We start from the raw sequence: 21,468 nt of genomic DNA on the forward strand, positions 1-21,468 counted from the left end.
CCTAATCGTCTTCCGTAAATAAAAGTGTGCTAACATGTTGGAAGTTGGAAAAACAGTTGTATCAGTAACACAGATTTTTTTTAAACCTTGTCCGCAGCAAAACCCCAGCATTGCCAAGGCATTCAAACTTTTTTGACCCTGAAGCATTTCTCCGATTCCAATTTATCTAGTCATTTTAGTTCTAGTCATTTAGAGTTAGTAGCCTTTTGATTTTTTTAATTTTTACTTTTTTTTTTTTTTGCTCGTCAGTCACTTCATTAGGTACACTTGTTCAACTGCTCATTAATTCAAACGTCTAATGAGCCTACAACATGCTAGCAAATCAATGTTTTTAGGCAGGCATCAAGGCGACCTGTTGAAGTTCAAACTGAATATAACAACAGGGGACAAAGTTGAGACTTTGAGTCTCCTTTCAACTAATTTAACCTTTATTTTTACAAGTAATGGCACTGACACTCAGTGTCACCTTTACAAGAGAGACATCTTCAAATAGCAAAAAAATGTTTGCAGTCTTATTAAAAACAAGAACAAGTTCCTAGTGACGCACATACTACACCAAAACTGAGAATGTGAACATAGGAAACCAGCCTACAAGTTGCACCAAACAGAGTCTGAAATGGTTTCATGTTCCGCCCACCGATAGTGAACTGAAACAGGGAGGCTTGACTTGACACAGAAGCCACTCAGCTTCTTTGGAAAATTCTTTAGTAACACTGGATTATTGCATTGCATCGTCCTAAAAATATTCAATGTTAAAATATATTTATTTGCAAGTAGGTACCTCTCCTCGCTGCTGTTACACTTCAGTTTACTCTGCAGTCTTTACTCTGCAGATAGACAACATGGACGTCAGAGCTCTGTGCATCAGACTGTGTGAGTACTTTCTCATTTCCCCTTGACCATATGACATTTTTTTTTGTTTTTACCTTAAGATAAAGTAACTGAATGCATTTTTGTGATCCAGTTAAAAGATGTGATGATACATTTACTCCTAGCTGTAAAAGTCAAAAAGCAAATATTAAAATTTGTTGTGTCTCTTCAGTGATGACCATCATGATTCTGCTTGGTGTACAAGGTCAGAAAGTTGGTGTGTACAAACTATTTCCTTGTCTATATGAAGATTATTAGATGTTTCGGAGGAGAGAGCAATTCATAAGAAAAGTTCTTGTTTTCTTGTTCTTTTGTGATTTTAGTGTAACGTGTCCTGTGACGATTAATTATCATGAATTATGATACACTTAAAAAAAACGTGCTTTTACTCTGTCATTGCGGCAGTATAGTGCAGCAGTTTTAGTATTAAAATTCTAAACTGACTCTTTCTTTATACTTTGTTTCAGATGCAGTTTCTCTTCGTGTTGTTCCAAACAGATTGCAGTTCTTTGAATATGAATCAGTAACATTTTACTGTGAAGGAGTCGATTATTGTGAAGTTGTGCAAAAATTCAAAGGGAAAATAAAATCATGTAACAGAACTAACGTGAAGACACCAACAGGATCATCCTGCAAGATGAAAACTCTTTATACAGACGACAGTGGAGAGTACTGGTATGACACTGAAGGAGGAATAAGAAGTAACATTATCAACATCTGTGTCACTAGTACGTTTGAAGAAAAATAAAGAAAGAACAACAGCGTTTGATAAATTTTAATTACTTAATATTGAGTATAATCTAATATTGCTTTCTATTTAATTCATTATATTAAATAAATGTCAAATGTTTGTAATTTCAGATGGTCCTGTGATCCTGGAGAGTCCTGCTGTTCCTGTGTTAATTGAAGAAACTGTGACTCTGAGCTGCAGAAACAAAACTATTTCCTCCAACTTTACAGCTGATTTCTACAAAGATGGAGGTCACATCCATAGAAGCTCCACAGGAAACATGACCATTCACAGAGTTTCAAAATCAAACGAGGGACTTTACAAGTGTAACATCTCAGGAGCTGGAGAATCACCAGAGAGCTGGCTGAACATCACAGGTGAGACGCAAAGATAAATGAAAGTAAAGCAAAGCTGTTGAACCTGACACATTGCTAATTTAAATGTGTCAGCCTGAACAAACATTGAATATTTGAAAATGAACATTTGTTTTTTGTTTCTCTTAAATCAACTCTTCTCTCTTTTCAAACTGTCATTTAGACTCTCAAAATGTAAATTCAACTACTAATCCAGACAGTCACAAAGAGGCAGGTCCTTCCTCCTCTGCTGCCACACCTTGGATCACTGCCACCATTTTATTTATTTTTCTCTTGATTGTGACCATGGGACTGTATCACTTTAGCAAAGGTTAGTGTGACAAAGGTAAACAAAATATTGAAAACTTTGTCTTTTTATGCAAAACTTTGGATTCACTGCTTTTGTTTTGCTATGCTGCACTCTCATGTGCTGTTCAACCAAAAATGTTTTCTTAGCAACAGTAATCTGGAGTTAAGGCACCTTAATTATTGCGACATGGAAAAATTAAAAGTAATAACTGCATTTGACATATAATGTTTGAAAAATATCTTGTTCATTTTTCTTGTGCATTGCTCTGTCAGTCAACAAAAGTAGATGGTTAAGGCACAACTGAGGATCAAACAGGTCACAACAGAGATACTGTGTTAATATTATCTGTTTATCTTTAATGTTCAGTGGAACACAAGTAATGTTTATATCAAATACTTTCTCTACCTCATATTTGAGAAATTATTTTATGTCAGAAGCTCAAATAATAATTATGATGATGATATTTAGCAGATTATTCTGAGCCCAAGAGATGTATTATCTGATTAGACTCTTTTTTTATATCAACATGTCTGTTATATGCAACACTAATATCTAGTTACTAGTTTATCAGTGTTTTAATGTTTTGTGTTTCCGTGTCCATAGAGGCCAGTAGAGTGAATGCAGGTAGAGCAACATGTGCTGCTGTAAGAAAAAACAGGAAGAAGAAAGGTATGTTTCTGAGTTTTCAACCACAGTAGCACAAGAGTTTTTCTATGACGTCGTAAGCAGAAAAAAAAAGTGTACTGGCTGAATGTTTCTTCAGTGTGTATGTGTTATTTATAAATGTGCAGATGCTAGTAATAATTTGGGCTTAGTGAACGTATGCCTCAAATGAAAACCACACCGGCACTAAGTCTCTTTCAAATGTTGTGCATCTACAGTGAGAGCTTTGAGTTTTCTTATACAGCTCAGAAAGTTTACATGTGTTATGAAGTAAGACTTCTGATATGCATATGATTTCAACTTAATTTTTTAAGTGAATACTAATTTTTTATTTTTTAATCTAATCTGATAAAAATGATTGAGCACTTAAACGGTATACGAGTTAAAAACTCAATGAACACATGTAAGGATAATTAATTTCAATTCAATTTTCAATTTTATTTATACAGTGCCAAATTACAACAACAGTCACCTCAAGGCCTTTATATTGTAAGGTATACCCTATAATAATAAAACCAACCAAGAAACCAAGAAAAACCAACAATCATATGACCCCTATGAGCAAGCACTTTGGCGACAGTGGGAAGGAAAAACTCCCTTTTAACAGGAAGAAACCTCCAGGAGAACCAGGCTCAGGGAGGGGCGGCCATCTGCTGCGACCAGTTGGGGAGAGAGAAGGAAGACAGGATAAAGACATGCTGTGGAAGAGAGACAGAGATTAATAACAAGTATGATTTAATGCAGAGAGGTCTATTAACACATAGTGAGTGAGAAAGGTGACTGAAAAACCATACTCAATGCATCATGGGAATCCCCAGCAGCCTACGTCTATTGCAGCATAACTAAGGGAGGATTCAGGGTCACCTGATCCAGCCTTAACTATATGCTTTTGCAAAAAGGAAAGTTTGAAGCCTAATCTTAAAAGTAGAGTTTTAGGTTAATATGTGCATTGAAGAATATCTTGGTGAAAAATGACTCCAAGATTCCTCACAGTGTTACTGGAGGCCAAGATAATGGTATCCAGAGAATGAAAGGAAGGTTGGAGATTGGCCTATAATTAGCTAAGACCACTGGGTCTTGAGATGACTTATTAAGTAACAGTTTAACTACTGCCAGCTTGAAGGCCTGTGGTAAATAGCGAGGTACACAGTCATATTTAAGTCATAAAATGACACAACAGCAATAGAACAATGTCAACATCCATTTGTGTGTGTGTGTGTGTGTGTGTGTGTGTGTGTGTGTGTGAGAGAGAGAGAGAGAGAGAGAGAGAGAGAGAGAGAGAGAGTTACCCCCATTTATGTGTGTAACTGTCCACACAATTCCTGTCTGTTTTATCTTTTCTTGCTTTGTCCCCTCACTATATGGAGCTTTGACAGTTTACCTGTTTCTGGCTTTAATCACTGCACACAGATGCATTGCATTTTCCACATGGACTGCTGACTTTAACAAATTATCTGTGTTATTTGAAACTGAAATCTTGGTGCCTTTGGTTGGCCCTGTCTGCTCTTTTCATGTGGCTGAGTTGTGGCTTTTATCACCGCACACCTTCCCATTGCTTCAGTGCCTTTGGGGCGAACCTCCCAGCTGACTTCTCATATGTGGAGTGGTAAGCTTGTTCAAGAACTCAGTGAGGCAGAATCATCATTCACTCATGATACCTCTGTTAAATTCAGGGTGCTCAGGTTGGCAGTGGCAGGTTGTACCACAACACCATGGGCCACCTCTATGTTTTACACTTGCAGGTATAAGTGTCAACCATCTGGTCCATTGTATGTACAGCTTTGGTCTTCTTATAGAATTTGATAAATTGTAGGGTTTTCTTTCCCTTTCTGGTATTTTCATTCACCATTCTGTTGCGACACATCGTGCTTGGGAGTATAACAACAACTTATTTCGTGCTGCCATTGAATGCAAACTCTGTGCTGTAAAGCTTCAAGATCTCAGTAGCCTTCATCAGAGGACCGGCTTGTCCTATTGGAGAGTCCCTACAATAGTGTTTCCTGAAGACACTGTGGAAAACGCATGCTGGAGAAAAATTTTACTGTGGTGATGTTGCATCTTGTCTTTCTGAATCTACTGCATAAATGCTGGACAGTGATTTCCCTCACATTCTTCTGAACTTCTTTCCCTATTTGCGTCCCTGTGAAAACATTCTAGATATTGCATTGGGGATGTGTGCATCACAAACCCAGAAGATCTCTAGGCCACACTTGACAGGCTTGTTTCTTGTTTTCTGTCTTATTATTTCTGTCTTCCTCTGTTTCGTCTTGTCAATTACTTCCAGCTGTGTTCCCCACCTGTGTGTAATCTCCCTGTGTTCTTCTGTTTGTATTTAAGTCAACCGTGTGTTCACCCTGCTGTCCACCTTCATGTGCCTCTGCTTGCCCATGTTTATGTTTATGTTCATGTTCATATTCAGGTTTGCTGTCCTGTAGTTTAGTTTTTCCCAGTATAGCTTAGCTTTAGTTCTGTTTTGCCATTTCCACCTTGTGTTTTATTTTGCAATAAACCACCTTCACATCTTAGCGAGTACCTGCACTTGGATCCTCATTTATTTCCTCCACACGGCTCACTCCGTTAGCCGTGACACTCTGTCTTTCAGTCCAGCTTTGTACAGCCACTTGTTGGATTTCTGGATGTCAACCACTCCTTCCATTTGCCAGTGTTACATGCCATGCAGGTGCTTGTCCTTCCATGATGGCAACTAGTAGAGCGACTGCTCTATCTGCGATAAATATGTCTTTATAATTCACCAGCTATTGGCAGATAGAGCAGTCACTAAAGACTACATAAATATTTATATATAATTATGTGCTAATTTAACTTTATAATTTAGCTTTTATAACATAGATTTATGATTGATGAATCTATTTAACATATATTTAACTTCATAACTATATTTCACTTCAACTAGTTATTTTATTTCTAACTAACCAAAAAGCTGAATTCTTATCTAACTGTGAATGTGAATTGTTGCAAAATTTTAAATGAAAATCAACGACTATAGTAAATAGCAAACATGGATTCTTGTCATTGATATTACTGTGGTTATTCATCCCCTCACTCTTACTGTTTCTCTCTATCAGAAAATAGTCCTGCACTGTCCTCTACACCAGTTTACTACAGCTTTGTCCCGAGCGACGCTCAACCACAAGGTAAGAGTCACTGTAATTAAAAGTCATTTAATAGTGACACTATGATTAAGCAACAGCAGAAATATCACCTAGTATTTGAAACAATCTAATTGTTTTATTACATAAAAAATGGGCTGCAAACTAATGTAATTTTCCTATAGAACTGAATTCAACATTTCCCTAAAACCTTAAATTAAAACCACTGAATATAGAGATTAGCCATCCTTGGTCATTGTCACTGTGGTCATCTATTCTTTCACTCTCACTGTTTCTCTCCATCAGATGGACTGTCCAGTAGACCTATTTACAGCTTAGCCCAGGGTGACACTCAACCACAAAGTAAGACTCATTGTGATTAAAAGCCTTAATGTTATTATGGTTTCCTATCTTTTCACTCCCACTGTTTCTTTCGGTTTCATTCTATTAGATGAAGATGAACTGTCTTCTAGATCCATTTACTACAGTTTAGCCCAGGGTGACACTCAGCCACAAGGTGAGACTCATTGTGATTAAACCCATTTAATAATGATGCTTACATCAAGCAACAACAGAAACATCACCTAACAAGTGTTTTATTATATAAAAATATGGGTTACCAACTAATTTATTTCCATCTATTATCAAAGCAGAATCAGAACCCACCAAAAAAATCCTCTCACCAGGTATAAACCAACCCATACCAGAGAATCTCTTTTATTCTCCAATACAGATGGTAAGACTGGGGGCAGCTATGCCTTATGTGTTGCATTCAGATAATATGTGATGAAGATGAATAAATGGGATGAATGGGTTTCATAGTGTAGACACTCCAATGCTAACTCCAGTGTTATAATATAGATATACAGTGGTGTGAATAAGTTTTGGCCCCATCCTGATTTCCTAGTGTTTTGCATTGTCATAATAACATGTTTCAGAAATATCAAACACATTTTAATAACAGACAACGATAACTCGAGTAAATACAAAATGCGATTTTTAATTAACAATTCCATTGATTGAGGGAGAAAAGTTATACAAACCTACCTGATCCTGTGTGAAAAATGATTACTCTTTTTGTTAAATCATGAATTAACTGTGATTAATCACATTGTTTGGAAAGCTGGGAAAGTTCAGTTTCACTAACAGTACTCAGGCCTGATTACTGGCAGACTTGTTGAATCAAGAAATCACTTAAAAAAACAAAACAAAACAACAACATCATCATCATCTAAAGAAACACCGGAGAAACAAAGCCGCTGAAATCTATCAGTCTGGAAAGGGTAACAAAGCCAGTTCTAATGCTTTGGCACTCTAATGAACCACGGTAAGAGCCATTATTATACAAATGGAAAAAATCCTGGAAGAGTGGTGAATCTTCCCAGGAGTTACTGGTCTACCAAAATTACTTCAAGAGCACATCAACGAATCATCCAGGAAGTCACAAAAGAACTCAAAGAACCACAGGCCTCATGTTTCAGTTAAGGTCGGAGTTCATGATTCAACCATAAGAAAGAGACTGGTTAAAAATGATGGAAGAATTCAAGGAGAAAACCACGGGTGATCATAAAGCCATGCCTCACATTTGCCAAAAAACATCTTCATGACCTCAGAAACTTTTGGGAATATATTCTGTGGACTGACAAAACAAAAGTTTATTTTTTTGGAAAGTTTGTGTCACATTACATCTGCAATAAAACTAACAGCATTTAAGAAAAAGAACATCATAGCAACTGTAAAATATGGTGGTGGTAGTGTGAAGGTCTGGGGGTCTTTTGCTGCCTTAGCCAAAGCATCCTGAAGGAGAATGTCCGGCTATCTGTTCGTGACCCCAAGTGAAGCAGACTTGTGTTTTACAGCAGGGCAATGATCCAAAACAAGTCCAGCTCTGAATGGCTTAAGAAAGACTAAATGAAGATTTTGGAGTGGCCTAGTCAAAGTCCTGACCTCAATACTGACCTGAACTGAGTTGCTGTGGCATGACCTTAAAAAGGCACAGTACCATGTAGGTTTGGATTTTTTCACTCTTAAAAGTAACACCTTTATTTAGGAACTGCATTTTGTGTTTACTTGTGTTATCTAAGTGTGTTATCTATTTAAATTTATTTGATCTGAAACATTTACGTGTAACAAAAATACAAAATATACCAACTAATACCAACTAAGAAATCTGGAAGAGGGCAAACACTTTTTCACACCACTGTATATAGCTTATATACTCACTCTCAAACGTGTGTGTTAAATAATGCTGCCATGAAAAAACACGTATGTAGAAAAAAATCCTGAAAAAATCAGTTCAGAGTATAAGAAAAATATACTTTACATCAAAAATGACAATACATGTTTGGCAACTACTCGTTGAAGTTAAAATTGGCTGTTTAATGTACAGAATACAAAAATTGTTTCTATGTTTTTTTGTTTGTTTTAGTTAAATTTTATTTTTTATCTATACCATTCTATCTTGCAGGTTGCAGAGTGAACTGATCGAAGACATAATCACATCTCAGTGAGAGATTTTGTAATTGAAAAATTTTCATTTGGTTTTGGTTTCCATGTTTATAAATTGTGATAACTTTTGTCTAGTTAGTTAGACAAATCTGGCTGCCAGACGCACATGTTTATAAGTAGATATGAGGCTGAATGCTAATAAAAGCACCTGACTTGACCTGTATGTTGTCTTTTTATGTGTATGAATGCTGTTTACAAGAAAAGAGTCGTTACAGCATGCACACGCACACACTCACTGTGGTCAACCATTAATCTAAAACTGTTGCATTACATTTTTTCCCCAAACAGACGCATCACCTTCTGGGTGAGCCTAACAAGCATGTCCCTAACTGAAATGTGGTCTAGTACAAGATAAAACACAGTGTTGTACAAAAAATATTTTACAACAAATGATTCATTAAATTTAAACAGGATTTGCGTTTACATGGCGCACCCATCCCTCATTGCAGTTAGACCTGCTGACTCACTTAAATAGAAATCATCTGATGAAGTGAAATACGCTAAAAGATCTCAACAAGTAATGATAGACTACGAAAAAAAACAGTAGGACACTCAAAGTAACAAAGTCACTGACATCAAAACAAAGGTTTTGGAGTGGTCTAGTCAAACTCTGGACCTTAATCTGTTTGAGATGCTTGACATAACGTTAAACAAGCCATTTATGCTTGAAAACCCTCCAGTGTGTCAAAAAAAAAGAATATGCTGCTTAACCCTCTGGGGTCGACGGACGTGCTGGCGCGTCAAAATCACATGACCCGTTTAAGACGGCACAGCAATAACATGCAGCGACCAAGAGTTTTTGTTTCAACTTGTGTCGACTTAAAAACTATATACCAGTTTTTGAATTGTGTCGATGGGCCACGTAAAACCAGAGTTATGATCAAAAATACACGTGGTGCTTTTCTTTCTGAATAAAACAGTGGCGTTTACAGCAGGAATCAACGGTAAAAACAGTGTTTTCTACGGACAGCATTAGCCAACACTCTCCGCTTAAAGCTAAAAAATGGGAGGAGTGATACACCTCCTGTTGTCAGACCTGCAGGTTTTATCACTGCAGGTCTTATAGTAAACACAAACTATTTTTTTTTTTTTTGGACTGGCGCAAATAATTTGTGTGCCTTCTAATTTGATACAGAACACCTGATTGTTCTGTAAATAGATTTAAATGGTTATATAAAAAATGCCTGAGGCTTTGGCTGCACTTTTAGGTAAATAGTACCATATAACTTTGTTGTTTACCTTGTTGCATAATTTTTAAAAATGTACAATTTCTATTTGCATTTCAAGTTATGAAAGTGATTCGTTAAACATGTTTGTGATTTTTACAGTAAAAAATATTTTTAAAAATTTAACTTGGATTTTGTCATGGTTCTCAAGATCTGGAGAGGTCTGGAGAGGTTAACCTCTCCCATCCCCGCCTCTGAACCCGCCCTGAACACGCACCTGTGGCTCATTCACACTGATGCTGGCAGACTACTTAAGATGGCAAGAGAGGTTGCTTCCTCGCTGGATCATCACACTACCTAGTGTCAGTGTAGCCTAGCCTATGAAAGTGTTCCTTGTGATCTCCTAGAGTTTCCTCCTGACATTGTTTTCCTCTGTTTACAGGCCTTCTAGACTCCCTGCCCATCTTCCCTGCCGTCTGGATTTCTGTGGATGTGTGTGAGTGAGCGTGAGCTTTTTGGAGAGAGTTACGGATCAGGTTGAAGAGGAGTGTGTGTGTACCCCCGTCTGGGATCTTCCCTTCGGACCCCGCCCTACTTCTTGGAGCTCCATGTTATCTTTTCCACTGTATATATGTATATATTCTCACTTGGTGTCACATTGTGAATAAACCCTCACCTCACTCTAAACTTCAGAATCCTGCGAGTGAGTCCTCTGCCTACTAATCGGTGACAGGATTTTATGTTATTTGTCAGAATTTAGATCAGTTGTGGTAATACAGTATGTCAAGATGAAAAAATAACTCCAAATTCAGATATTTGAGGTTGTGCTGAAAATAATGATACAAAAAAAAAGCAAGATGAACAGCTTTTAAAGGTGAAATATAGAGATCAAATCATAAGTAGTCAAAATGGCCAATTATACCCTGGACCCCAGAGGGTTAAACAATTTTGCAAACAAGAGTGGGCCAATTTCTTTTTTTGCTAGAACCAGGTAGGTTTAGATAGCTTTTATTTCCATTAATAAATGAATCATCTTTAAAAACTACATTTTTGTACTTACTTTGGTTATCTTTATGTGTTTAAGCAGATTCATTAGAGCCCAGCTGTAATGTTTACCTCATCTTACAGACTGTGTTCATCACTGTGATGGTGGCTCTGCTGCCGCTGCTGGGTCTACTTCACTATGGGGAAATTGAAGCTACAACAACTAACTTATGTTCAACATCATTTAATGTAACTGTCATTAAATCAAAGATGGCAGTGTGCGTTAATGTAGTGGCTTCCTGCTCTTCACATTCAGTGCTTTGTATTCTATATTTTCTACATGTATATGTGTGAGTGCATGTGTTTTTTACTACTGTGTGTCGGGTAGAATGTACTTACAATCGTCATGGCCTTCTGAGTTTGGGATTACGCTGTTCAAGGAATATTATGTCTGTCATGAACCGTAGTTCTAATACACAAGCTGGACCCAGAAGCAAACACAATACGTGGAAAATGACACAAAACAAACTTTACTTTTTAACTTTTAAACAGACCGACTTCTGCTAAATAGATCAAACTGGGCAGAAAGTCTACAAACACATAACATCCTTATAGAATATGATGTAACACTATAGATCAACTTACCTCAGAATATATAAAGCATATAAACAATTACAGCAATATGATGCAACAAACACAGCAGTACTACTAATCCAAAATACTCAAAGCTTCATAGAACTGAAAACAACATGGGAATTTATTTTTAGGTCCATTCTGCCCCGATACATTCACGAGAAGAGTTCCCAAAATTGTACTGTGGACACATGTGATTAAAGCATCTTTCTTTCAGCTTAACGAGCGAACCGTCAGCTTGTTCCAACAAACGTTGAAGTCCGTTTGGCTCAACACCACCGAGCATACCCATATGGAAAAGAAATAGAAAAAAACTTATAAAAGACTTGCATAAGATGTAGCCTACTTCATATAGTGAATCATATAAGGCTTATATGATTTACTCATGAAAGTGGCCACTTTCTCATTACTTTCATATATTATTTTAGTAAGTATCCAAAACATACAAGTTTCATTTATATAATTTTTCAAGGGATCTTATATCTGTTTTTTTTTACTCTTGTATGCTTTTCATAAAAGTTTCACACAAGACAAATACAAACTTTATAAGATTTATATATATCTTTTCCATACGGGCAGGCAGCAATATAACATAGCTAACATTAACAGTGCAGTGAATCATGCTTGTGCAGTGATATTCGGGACTGAAACCGAGCAGCATTCACTGACTTTCAGCTTGTTGTGTTTGTAGATATATTACTGACTTTAATTATCTATAAAATCATCTTATTCTCTGTAGGATTAAGGCTGGATTAAGGATGCAGACCCTGAACTGGAACACAGCTAGTGTCAGTGTGTTTACTGGTTTAACAAAGAAATCAAATGGTGACCTCTAGTGTCCAGCTCTGGCATTGCACTGAAAGGGTGCAGCACAGCTGGAGCTCTGCGTGTTCAGCCTCTGAGGTCTTCAGATGAACTGGCTTTTAGCCCCAGGTCGGCTGCAGAGCTTCTGACCTCAAAAGACAATAGTCAGAGGTCTTTCTGATCAGATCAGGCTCTGTGTGTCCTTCCTTCAATTCCCAACTCTGACATTAGCTCACAGCTTCAAATTAGTGACTGGTGTTGAGATTCAAGCTGAAATCCAAACTTCTGCTGAAGAAAAAAATTTCAGGTCTTCTCTTCAGCAGCTTCAGGGATCTCTTCTTCTGACTCTTTGTGTCCAGCTGTTGGTTTCCACATGCTGAGGCTCTCTTCATCAAGGCCTCTACACTGGTGTGTGAGCAGGATTCACTCCTATGGGCAGAAATCTGTGCCATCAGAAACTGAATCTGAATAAGTTAAATTTGAATTTGAATTGCTCGGATTGAATCTGAATTGTAACTTGAATAAATGCTTTTGAAAACTGAATTTGAATTAGTCTAATTTGAAATTGAATTTATGGTTTGAAAATGATCATCACTAAATTGAAATTGAATTTTATATTTTGAAAATGAATTCATTTGCTTTGAAACTGCATTTTATCCTTTAAAAATTCAGCTCTCAAATAATTTCAGTTTCACTTCTCACCATTCAATTTCAGTTCCAAAATTCAGTTTTTTGGAACTTACATCCGGTTCCGGTTCAAGCGCAGATTAATAGAACTACATTTTGCCAGCGGACTGAAAGTGTTACTGACGGGAATCTACAGCTTCTTGAGCTGAATTAAGACTTCAGAAGTCATTCGTCATGTCGAATGACCAGCGGATAAACTCTCAGGTTGGTAATAAATGTATTACATGTATAAGAACAAGCGTCATGTTAACAAATGATAGCTGTACAGTAACTTTTATGCTTATTGTAGCTGCTAGCTAAAAACGCTAATTTAGCGTAGTTTGCCCTGGATTCAGCTTTGACAAACAAATATGATCGACTGTTTCTAGTAGAAATCCAAAGTTGTCATCTTGTACCCTCTCAGAGCCCTGTATGCTTGCAGAGACCCCTACAGTAGGGAAACATGCAAAACAGTGTCCAAACCTCTGTATTTGAGCTTTATTTATGTCTTACACAGCATCCCAACTCTTTAGCTAACTTAATAACTTTAGCTAAAGTGAATAGTTAGTCTAATTCATTAGTGCAGCATTACTGGATCACCTGTTTAAAGTGATATAATATGATATACAACTATCACTGAAACAGCAAACTTTGTAAATAAACAACACTTCTCATTCTCTAAACGTTTGGCCACAGCTGTAGATTACACTATCAGTGCTTGTTCACTCTTGACAATAATTACATTTCTAAATTCTCTTTGTGCATTTACAGGTAAACAATATCTAATATTTTATCTAAATGACTGCTTTGTCTTTGAAAAGGTGAAGAGCCTGAGGCCGGTGACAGTCCAGTTCTACTCCAAGTACATCCTTACGGTGGCTCACAGGACAAGGCCACATTCCTGTCCTGCCAGAAGAGAAGAGAAACTTCAGAGTCTTCATGAAGTTCAACCAAAACCTGTCATATGGAATATGACACCATACGGCACCAGACTGCCATATGGTGTTCATGCAGTTTTCTACCCCACAGTTACAGCATGTCTGACTGCCTGTTCAGCATATGCAAAAATATATGAGTTTGACTAAGGCCTTCCATTATTGTGTTTGTCATCACATGTCACAGACATCTTGATGATCATTTGGAATAAACAAAAAACTAAAAACTTGTTACTTCATCTTTTATCTTTATTATTATTATTGTTCTTATTTTACATTTTTCATTGTTAGGCATTGGGTTTATTTGTAGTAGTCCTTTCCAACTTCTTTCCCTCTTCCATGTTACTGTGTCAGCATCTATTTGAGGTTGGGAGTGGAACAGAAAGTGCCAATAAAACCAGGAGAGGTTCTTATATTTCAGAAGAAGGGATTAATTCAAAAGAAATGACCTCAATGCCATATTTTATTTAGGAACCCTAGAGAGCACTTTGCAAAATAACACATTCTTATAATTTCAGCCTCAGATGAGCCAAGCTACGACTGTCAGGGAAGGTGATGTAGGTACAGAGCATGTGAGAGTGGTTAAGTTGATGTCTCTTGTCTAGATGAAGGCACAGGAGGGATCAATGGCAAGGCGTAGAGATTCAGTATCTTCAGTCTTTAGTGGACACTCCATTTCTGGCACAACACACCTGCAAAAGATGGTCGATTTAGGAGGTGACATGACAACTTCAGCCTGTCAAACATAGCAATGGAGCAGTATGTTTTTTTTTAAAAAAAGAATCTAATTAAGCATGCACTCAGTACCCTAAGAATTATCATGGTAGTTAAACACAGTGATAGTTGTATATCATGTTATATCACTTCAAACGGAGGTGATCCAGTTATTAAGTTAGCTAAAGAGTTGGGATGCTGTGTAAGACATAAATAAAGCTCAAATACAAAGGTTTGAACACCGTTTTGCATGTTTCCCTACTGTAGGGGTCTCTGCAAGCATACAGGGCTCTGACAGGGTACAAGATGACAACTTTGGATTTCTACTAGAAACAGTCGATCATATTTGTTTGTCAAAGCTGAATTCAGGGCAAACTACGCTAAATTAGCGTTTTTAGCAAACAGCTACAATAAGCATAAAAGTTACTGTACAGCTATCATTTGTTAACATGACGCTTGTTCTTATACATGTAATACATTTGTTACCAACTTGAGAGTTTATCCGCTGGTCATTCGACATGACGAATGACTTCTGAAGTCTTAATTCAGCTCAAGATGCTGTAGATTCCCGTCAGTAACACTTTCGGTCCGCTAGCAAAACGTAGTTCTATTAATCTGCGCTTGAACCGGAACCGGATGTAAGTCCCAAAAAACTGAATTTTGGAACTGAAATTGAATGGTGAGAAGTGAAACTGAAATTATTCGAGAGCTGAATTTTTAAAGGATAAAATGCAGTTTCAAAGCAAATGAATTCATTTTCAAAATATAAAATTCAATTTCAATTTAGACTAATTCAAATTCAGTTTTCAAAAGCATTTATTCAAGTTACAATTCAGATTCAATCCGAGCAATTCAAATTCAAATTTAACTTATTCAAATTCAGTTTCTGATGGCACAGATTTCTGCCCATATCACTCTGTTTAAAACAAAACACAACTGAATATCACAAGTTTAACAAACTTCATGGCAGTGACGGAACAACAGAAACTGTAAAGCTCTGATAAAAATGCTCTGTCAGAGACTGACCTCTGTCTAAGCTAGTACCCACCTCCTCCACCCAGGATCAGCAGGATGAAGAAACCCACTGCAGCAATAGCAGCGATCAGTCCTCCTCCACCTAAAAGTAAGAACAACCCACCGAGAAGACGTTACTGAAGGAGAACTCAAAGTCTTTGCACTTTTTTTCTGAAGTTTTTCCACGATCAGTAGAAACAGCCTCCATCTTAGCCCATATTTACTTCTGAGAAATTCTGCCTCTCTATGACAGTCTTTTTATTTCATTTTATTACATTTTACTGTTCAGTGGGAGGTCAACACTCCATGCATCAGCTATCTCATTATCCACACACCTCTTGTGTCTGATGTCTAGATTGTATTCTTGAGCCAGCAAATCCCACCTCATCAGTCTCTGGTTATGGTTATACATGTTCTTTAGAAATAGCAAAGGGTTATGGTCGCTATATACCATAACAGGAGTTGTGTAACGTAAACGTCAAAATGCTGAAATGCAAGCAACATGGGTAATTCTTTCTCAATCGTGGAGTAGTTAAGTTGGTGAGGCTTAAACATAGCTGAGAAGTAGGACACTGGGTGACTGATGCAATTCTCCATCCTGTAGCAGTATTGCCCCAGCGCCAATAGCGCTTGCATCCACTTCAAGCTTGAAGTCCTTGCTGAAGTCCAGAGCAAAGGGCACTGCAAAGGAGAGACTTGGCACAGTCAAATGCATGTTGACACTTTGCAGTTAATATGAAGGGTTCCTTTGGACTGCAGAAATGATTCACAGGAGCCACTACTGTCAAAAAATTCAGGCAGAAATATCTATAGTAGCTCATTAGACCCAAGAATCCCCTGAGCTCCTGTCTTGTTGTAGGCACAGGGTAGCCCAGGACAGCCCCCACCTTCGCATTCACGGTGCACACCCAGCTGTGTCCCACTTACTTGCTGAGGTATGCCACTACTGCTTTGGCAAATGCCTGCTAACACAGAGTTCATAAGCCGTTGGAAAGTGGCTGGTGCATTTCGCATACCAAATGCAATTACTGTGTACTGCACAAAATGTTCTGGAGTAACAAAAGCTGAAATATCAGAGACCCTACTACTGAGAGGACCTTGCCAGTACCCTTTTAACAAATCTAATTTTGTTATTTAGACAGCTGCTCCGATTCTGTCTATGCAGTTTTCCATGCGAGGTCCAATGGATATATTCTTTGGCCAGGAAAATGCTGTGTAATAATGTGACAGATTTGTGGAATGAGGTGAACACTCTTAATAATTGTAAACCATCTCTACCATCAACTTTTGAAGGTATTTCTGGGGTAGTTAACAGCGCAGCATTATGGAGACAACATTACAGTGCATTTTTTAACCCTCTGGGGTCCAGGGTATAATTGGCTGTTTTTGACTACTTTTGATTTTACCTCTGTATTTCACCTTTAAAATATGTTTTTCTTGCCTTGTTTGGTATCATTATTTTCAGCACAACCTCAAATATCTGAAATTTGAGTTATTTTGTCATTTTCGTGTACTATATTAGCACAGTTGATCTAAATTCAGACAAAAAAAAATTAAAATCCGAGTAGAAAAAAGTTATATTTTTACTGTAAAACCCACAAACATGTTTAACGAATCATTTTCATAACTTGAAATGCAAATAGAAATTGTACATTTCTAAAAATTAGACATGACATGGTTCTGTTGGCTTCATCAGGTGGTGGCCTCCAGCTCGTACTGGCATGGTTGCAGCTGAGTGTGAAGCAGCAGGAATGAGGATCAGCACCTCCAAATCCGAGGCCATGGTTCTCAGCTGGAAAAGGGTGAAGTGCCCACTCCAGGTTGGGGACGAGTTCCTGCCCAAAGTCGAGGAGTTTAAGTATCTCAAGGTCTTGTTCTCGAGTGACGGGAGAATGGAGCCGGAGATCGACAGACGGATTGGTGCTGTGGCTGCAGTGATGCGGACGCTGCACCGGTCCGTCGTGGTGATGAGGGAGCTGAGTGTAAAAGCGAAGCTCTCAATTTACCAGTCGATCTACGTCCCTACCCGCACCTATGGCCACAAGCTGTGGACAGTGACTGAAAGAACGAGATCACGGAAACAAGCGGCGGAAATGAGCTTTCTCCAAAGGGTGGCTGGCCTCTCCCTTAGAGATAGGGTGAGAAGTTCAGCCATCCGGGAGGGGCTCAGAGTAGAGCCGCTGCTCCTCCACATTGAAAGGAGCCAGCTGAGGTGGTTCGGGCATCTGACAAGGATGCCTCCTGGGCGCCTCCTGGGTGAGGTGTTCCGGCCATGTCCCACCGGGAGCAGGCCCCGGGGCAGACCCAGGACACGCTGGAGAGATTACATCTCTCGGCTGGCCTGGGAACGCCTTGGTGTTCCCCCGGACAAGCTGGAGGAGGTGGCTGGGGAGAGGGAGGTCTGGGCTTCTCTGCTTAGGCTGCTGCCCCCGCGACCCGGCCCCGGATAAAGCGGATGAAGATAGATGGATGGATGGATGGATGGATGGTTTTATGAAAGCCTAAAAAATCCCGCTGGAACACGAGACCACTAACTGCATGACAAACAAGGCAAGAAGGTACTCTCTGAGTTTGTAGCTCGCGAGGGAAGTCAGCCCAGGCCTTCACCTGTCCTTAGCCAACTTCGACTGATTCCTTCGCTACAGCCCTTTTTTATTGTCAGCAAGCAATCATTCATGAACATGCAATTACAAATACATGTGACATTCTTAAGCAGGCATATCAGTGGATATCAACATCACCAGTGTCTGTATTCTGTGTGTGTCGTTATGTGTGTGTGTGTGTGTGTGTTTCCATCTATACCATACATAGACATATGACCTTTCAATGAACTTAAACTGTGTGTATGAGGTATGCAGAAAAGCAGAAGTGAGCGTCTCGCTAAATGATAGGAACAGGAACTTGCAACAGGTCATGTCTCAGAAGAACATTTAAAGGTGTGAAGTCTTGCACTTTTAAGAAACAGAGCAGTCTACTTCCTAAAGCTATAATGGAAATTATAACGTTGACGCTGCTTCCTCTCATCTCATGGTACACAAGTGCACACAGAATCTTATCAGACTTAACAGTTAAGAACAGCCACCCCTAAACAGGGGTGGTAGAGCAGATCAGCTACTGATCGGAAGGTTGGTGGTTCGATCCTAGGCTTCCCCAGTCTGCATGTCATGTGTCCTTGGGCAAGATACTAACCCCAAATTGCCCTCCGATGCATTCATCGGAGTGTGAATGTGTGTGTGAATGTAGTTATAATTTGCACTTGAGTTTAGAAGTGCTTGCATGAGTGGTTATGAATGGGTGAATGAGGCATGTTGTATGCATGTATAAGAATCAGTCCATTTACCATTTACCAAACAGAAGCCCCAGGTACACCACCAACCTGTTCATGTGTCTAACCGTTTTTCCCCACTCGGCGACACACCCGCCGGGGGTCAAACTCTGGTAATTGGTGATTCTGTTCTCAGACATGTGAAGCTAGAGATACCGGCAACCATAGTCAATTGTCTTCCAGGGGCCGGAGCAGGCGACATTGAAGGAAATTTAAAACTGCTGGCTAAGGGTAAATGTAAATTCAGTAAAATCATAATTCACGTTGGCAGTAATGACACCCGGTTATGCCAATCGGAGGTCACTAAAATCAATATTGAATCGTTGTGTAATTTTGCCAAAACAATGTCGGACTCTGTAGTTTTCTCTGTTCCCCTCCCCAATCAGACCAGGAGTGACATGTTTAGCCGCATGTTCTCCTTAAATTGCTGGCTGTCTGAGTGGTGTCCCAGAAACGATGTGGGCTTCATAGATAATTGGCAAACCTTCTGGAGGAAACCTGGTCTTGTTAGGAGAGACGGCATCCATCCCACTTTGGATGGAGCAGCTCTCATTTCTAGAAATATGGACGAATTTATTAAACCCCCCCAAAATATGACTATCCAGAGTTGGGACCAGGAAGCAGAGTTGCAGTCTTACACGCCTCTCTGCAGCTTCTCTCCTCCTGCTACCCCCCAAAAACCCATCTCCATAGAGACTGTGTCAGCTCCCAAACAGACAAAAAACAAACTAAAAACCAGCAATAAACAACTTAAACATAAAAAATCACAACGGAAGAACAATACAGTATCCACATCTGAACCAAAGAGTAAAACAGTGAAATGTGGATTATCAATATTAGGTCTCTGTTAGTACATGACTTAATAATTGATCAACAAATCGATTTACTCTGCCTTACAGAAACCTGGTTGCAGCAGGATGATTATGTTAGTTTAAATGAATCAACACCCCCGAGTCATTCTAACTACCAGAAACCTCGAAGCACAGGCCGAGGGGGCGGTGTGGCAGCAATTTTCCACACCAGTCTATTAATTAACGAAAGACCAAGACAGACTTTTAATTCATTTGAAAGCCTGATGCTTAGCCTCGTCCACCCCAGCTGTAAAACTCAGAAACCAGTCTTACTTGTTATCATCTATCGTCCACCTGGGCCTTACACAGAGTTTCTCTCTGATTTCTCAGACTTTTTATCTGATTTAGTGCTCAGCTCAGATAAAATAATTATTGTGGGTGATTTTAACATCCACGTAGATGCTAAAAATGACAGCCTCAACATGGCATTTAATCTGTTATTAGACTCAATTGGCTTCTCTCAAAATGTAAAAGAACCCACCCACCACTTTAATCACACTCTAGATCTTGTTTTAACATATGGCATAGAAACTGAACATTTAACAGTGTTTCCTGAAAACCCTCTGCTGTCTGATCATTTCCTGATAACATTTACATTTACAATAATTGATTACACAGCAGTGGAGAGTAGACTTTATCACAGTAGATGTCTTTCCGAAAGCACTGTAACTAAGTTTAAGAATGTAATCCACCCACTGTTATCATCTTCAATGCCCTGTACCAACATACAGCAGAGCAGCTGCGAGTCCGACTCGCCGTCTGGAGCGTCGTCTGCATATTGTGGGTTTCTGTCATGGCGATAGCCAGCTGCTGTGCTCGAGTGGCTTGGTAGGGTGTGCTCTCCTGGCGTATTGCCCGCGTTCGCCAGCCTGGCTACACTAGGCTGAATTCTCCAGCCTAGTGTAGCCAGTTTTCTGTCTGGCGTGTTGCCCGCAGTGCGCAGTTCACACGACCAGCGGGGTTCCTGTCTTTGCTCAAGCAGTGCGGCTTCTCAGCTCAGACTGCAGCTTGAGCTAATGCTGCTACTGCTGCTGCTGCAGCTGCAGGCTGTTTTTGCCTGGTGTCTTGCCAGAGCTTCGCAGGTTTATGCGCCTCGATGTGTCTGATACTTCAACCTGCGAGTGTGTGTGTTGCAGCCTGCGGCACCGGCTGTGCACGAGTGTCTCATCCTCGAGTTCACTCTTGCTGCTCCCCTGTCTATGGACAGCGCTAGCAGCCGCTTGGCCCTGGGGCAGACCTGCGGGTTAAGTCCCTGCTTGGCCTTCAGCGTGCCGTACACGCTTGTCAGACCTCGCTGTGTCTGACTCTTCAGCCAGTGAGTGAGAGCTCTTCAGCCTGCAACGCTGGCTCCCTGTTTGGTCCATTGCCTGTGTGTCACAGGCTTACACGGCCAGCACAGGCCTGCTCAGTGAGCTGGGACTTTATGACTGACCTCGAGTGTCTTGTTCAAGTTCACTCTTGAGGCTCATCTGTCTGCGGACAGCACATAGTGACGGTGCTGGGGGTGGACCTTTGGGTCATTGCCTTGCTCAGCCCTCCACTTCAGCAGGCTTCCAGCCCCCCTCCCTGTCTGTCGACAGCACGGGGCAGCTTCGGCTCTGTGGATGGACAGGTCTCATCCCTAGCTTGACCTGCTACTGTAGGCTGTGCTCCCCTGGCGCGCTGCCCGCTTCGCCGGCTTACATGCCAGTCGGACCTCACTGTGGTGAGTGAGAGTGCTCCAGCCCGTAGTGTCTGACATTGTCCGCATGTCGTAGGCCTATGCGACCAGCGGGATACTACTTGGCAGCTTGGTGTGCTGCGCTCCCTGGCAGTCTGCCTCGCGGTTCCCG

The 21,468-nt window shown here is 39.8% G+C and overlaps 1 protein-coding gene across 3 annotated transcripts; it reads left to right on the forward strand.

Annotated features, from left to right (window-relative positions):
- The first annotated feature begins 663 nt into the window (after window positions 1-663).
- LOC120437755 (low affinity immunoglobulin gamma Fc region receptor II-like) lies at window positions 664-8,684 on the forward strand. Of its 3 annotated transcripts, none has more exons than XM_039608301.1 (11): window positions 664-873; window positions 1,043-1,087; window positions 1,338-1,598; window positions 1,732-1,977; window positions 2,138-2,284; window positions 2,867-2,932; window positions 6,013-6,081; window positions 6,343-6,399; window positions 6,488-6,553; window positions 6,687-6,772; window positions 8,504-8,684. In XM_039608301.1, exons 1-11 carry the CDS (start codon window positions 750-752, stop codon window positions 8,513-8,515), a joined length of 1,179 nt encoding a protein of 392 aa, XP_039464235.1. In that variant the 5' UTR covers window positions 664-749; the 3' UTR covers window positions 8,516-8,684. The 3 variants fall into 3 exon arrangements, with proteins under 3 accessions (XP_039464235.1, XP_039464236.1, XP_039464234.1); XM_039608302.1 differs by having other exon boundaries at window positions 6,690-6,772; XM_039608300.1 differs by having other exon boundaries at window positions 6,690-8,684.
- Window positions 8,685-21,468: the final 12,784 nt, after the last annotated feature.

Source organism: Oreochromis aureus, linkage group 3, assembly GCF_013358895.1.
Source record: "Oreochromis aureus strain Israel breed Guangdong linkage group 3, ZZ_aureus, whole genome shotgun sequence".
NCBI lineage: Eukaryota > Metazoa > Chordata > Actinopteri > Cichliformes > Cichlidae > Oreochromis > Oreochromis aureus.

Bases quoted from the DNA above. Each gene is read 5' to 3' on its own strand.
- LOC120437755 (XM_039608300.1), top strand. From the start codon at position 750: ATGTTAAAATATATTTATTTGCAAGTAGGTACCTCTCCTCGCTGCTGT. The intron at 1,599-1,731 runs GTACGTTTGAAG...TTGTAATTTCAG, and splicing joins TATCAACATCTGTGTCACTA to ATGGTCCTGTGATCCTGGAG. The intron at 6,082-6,342 runs GTAAGAGTCACT...TCTCTCCATCAG, and splicing joins GAGCGACGCTCAACCACAAG to ATGGACTGTCCAGTAGACCT.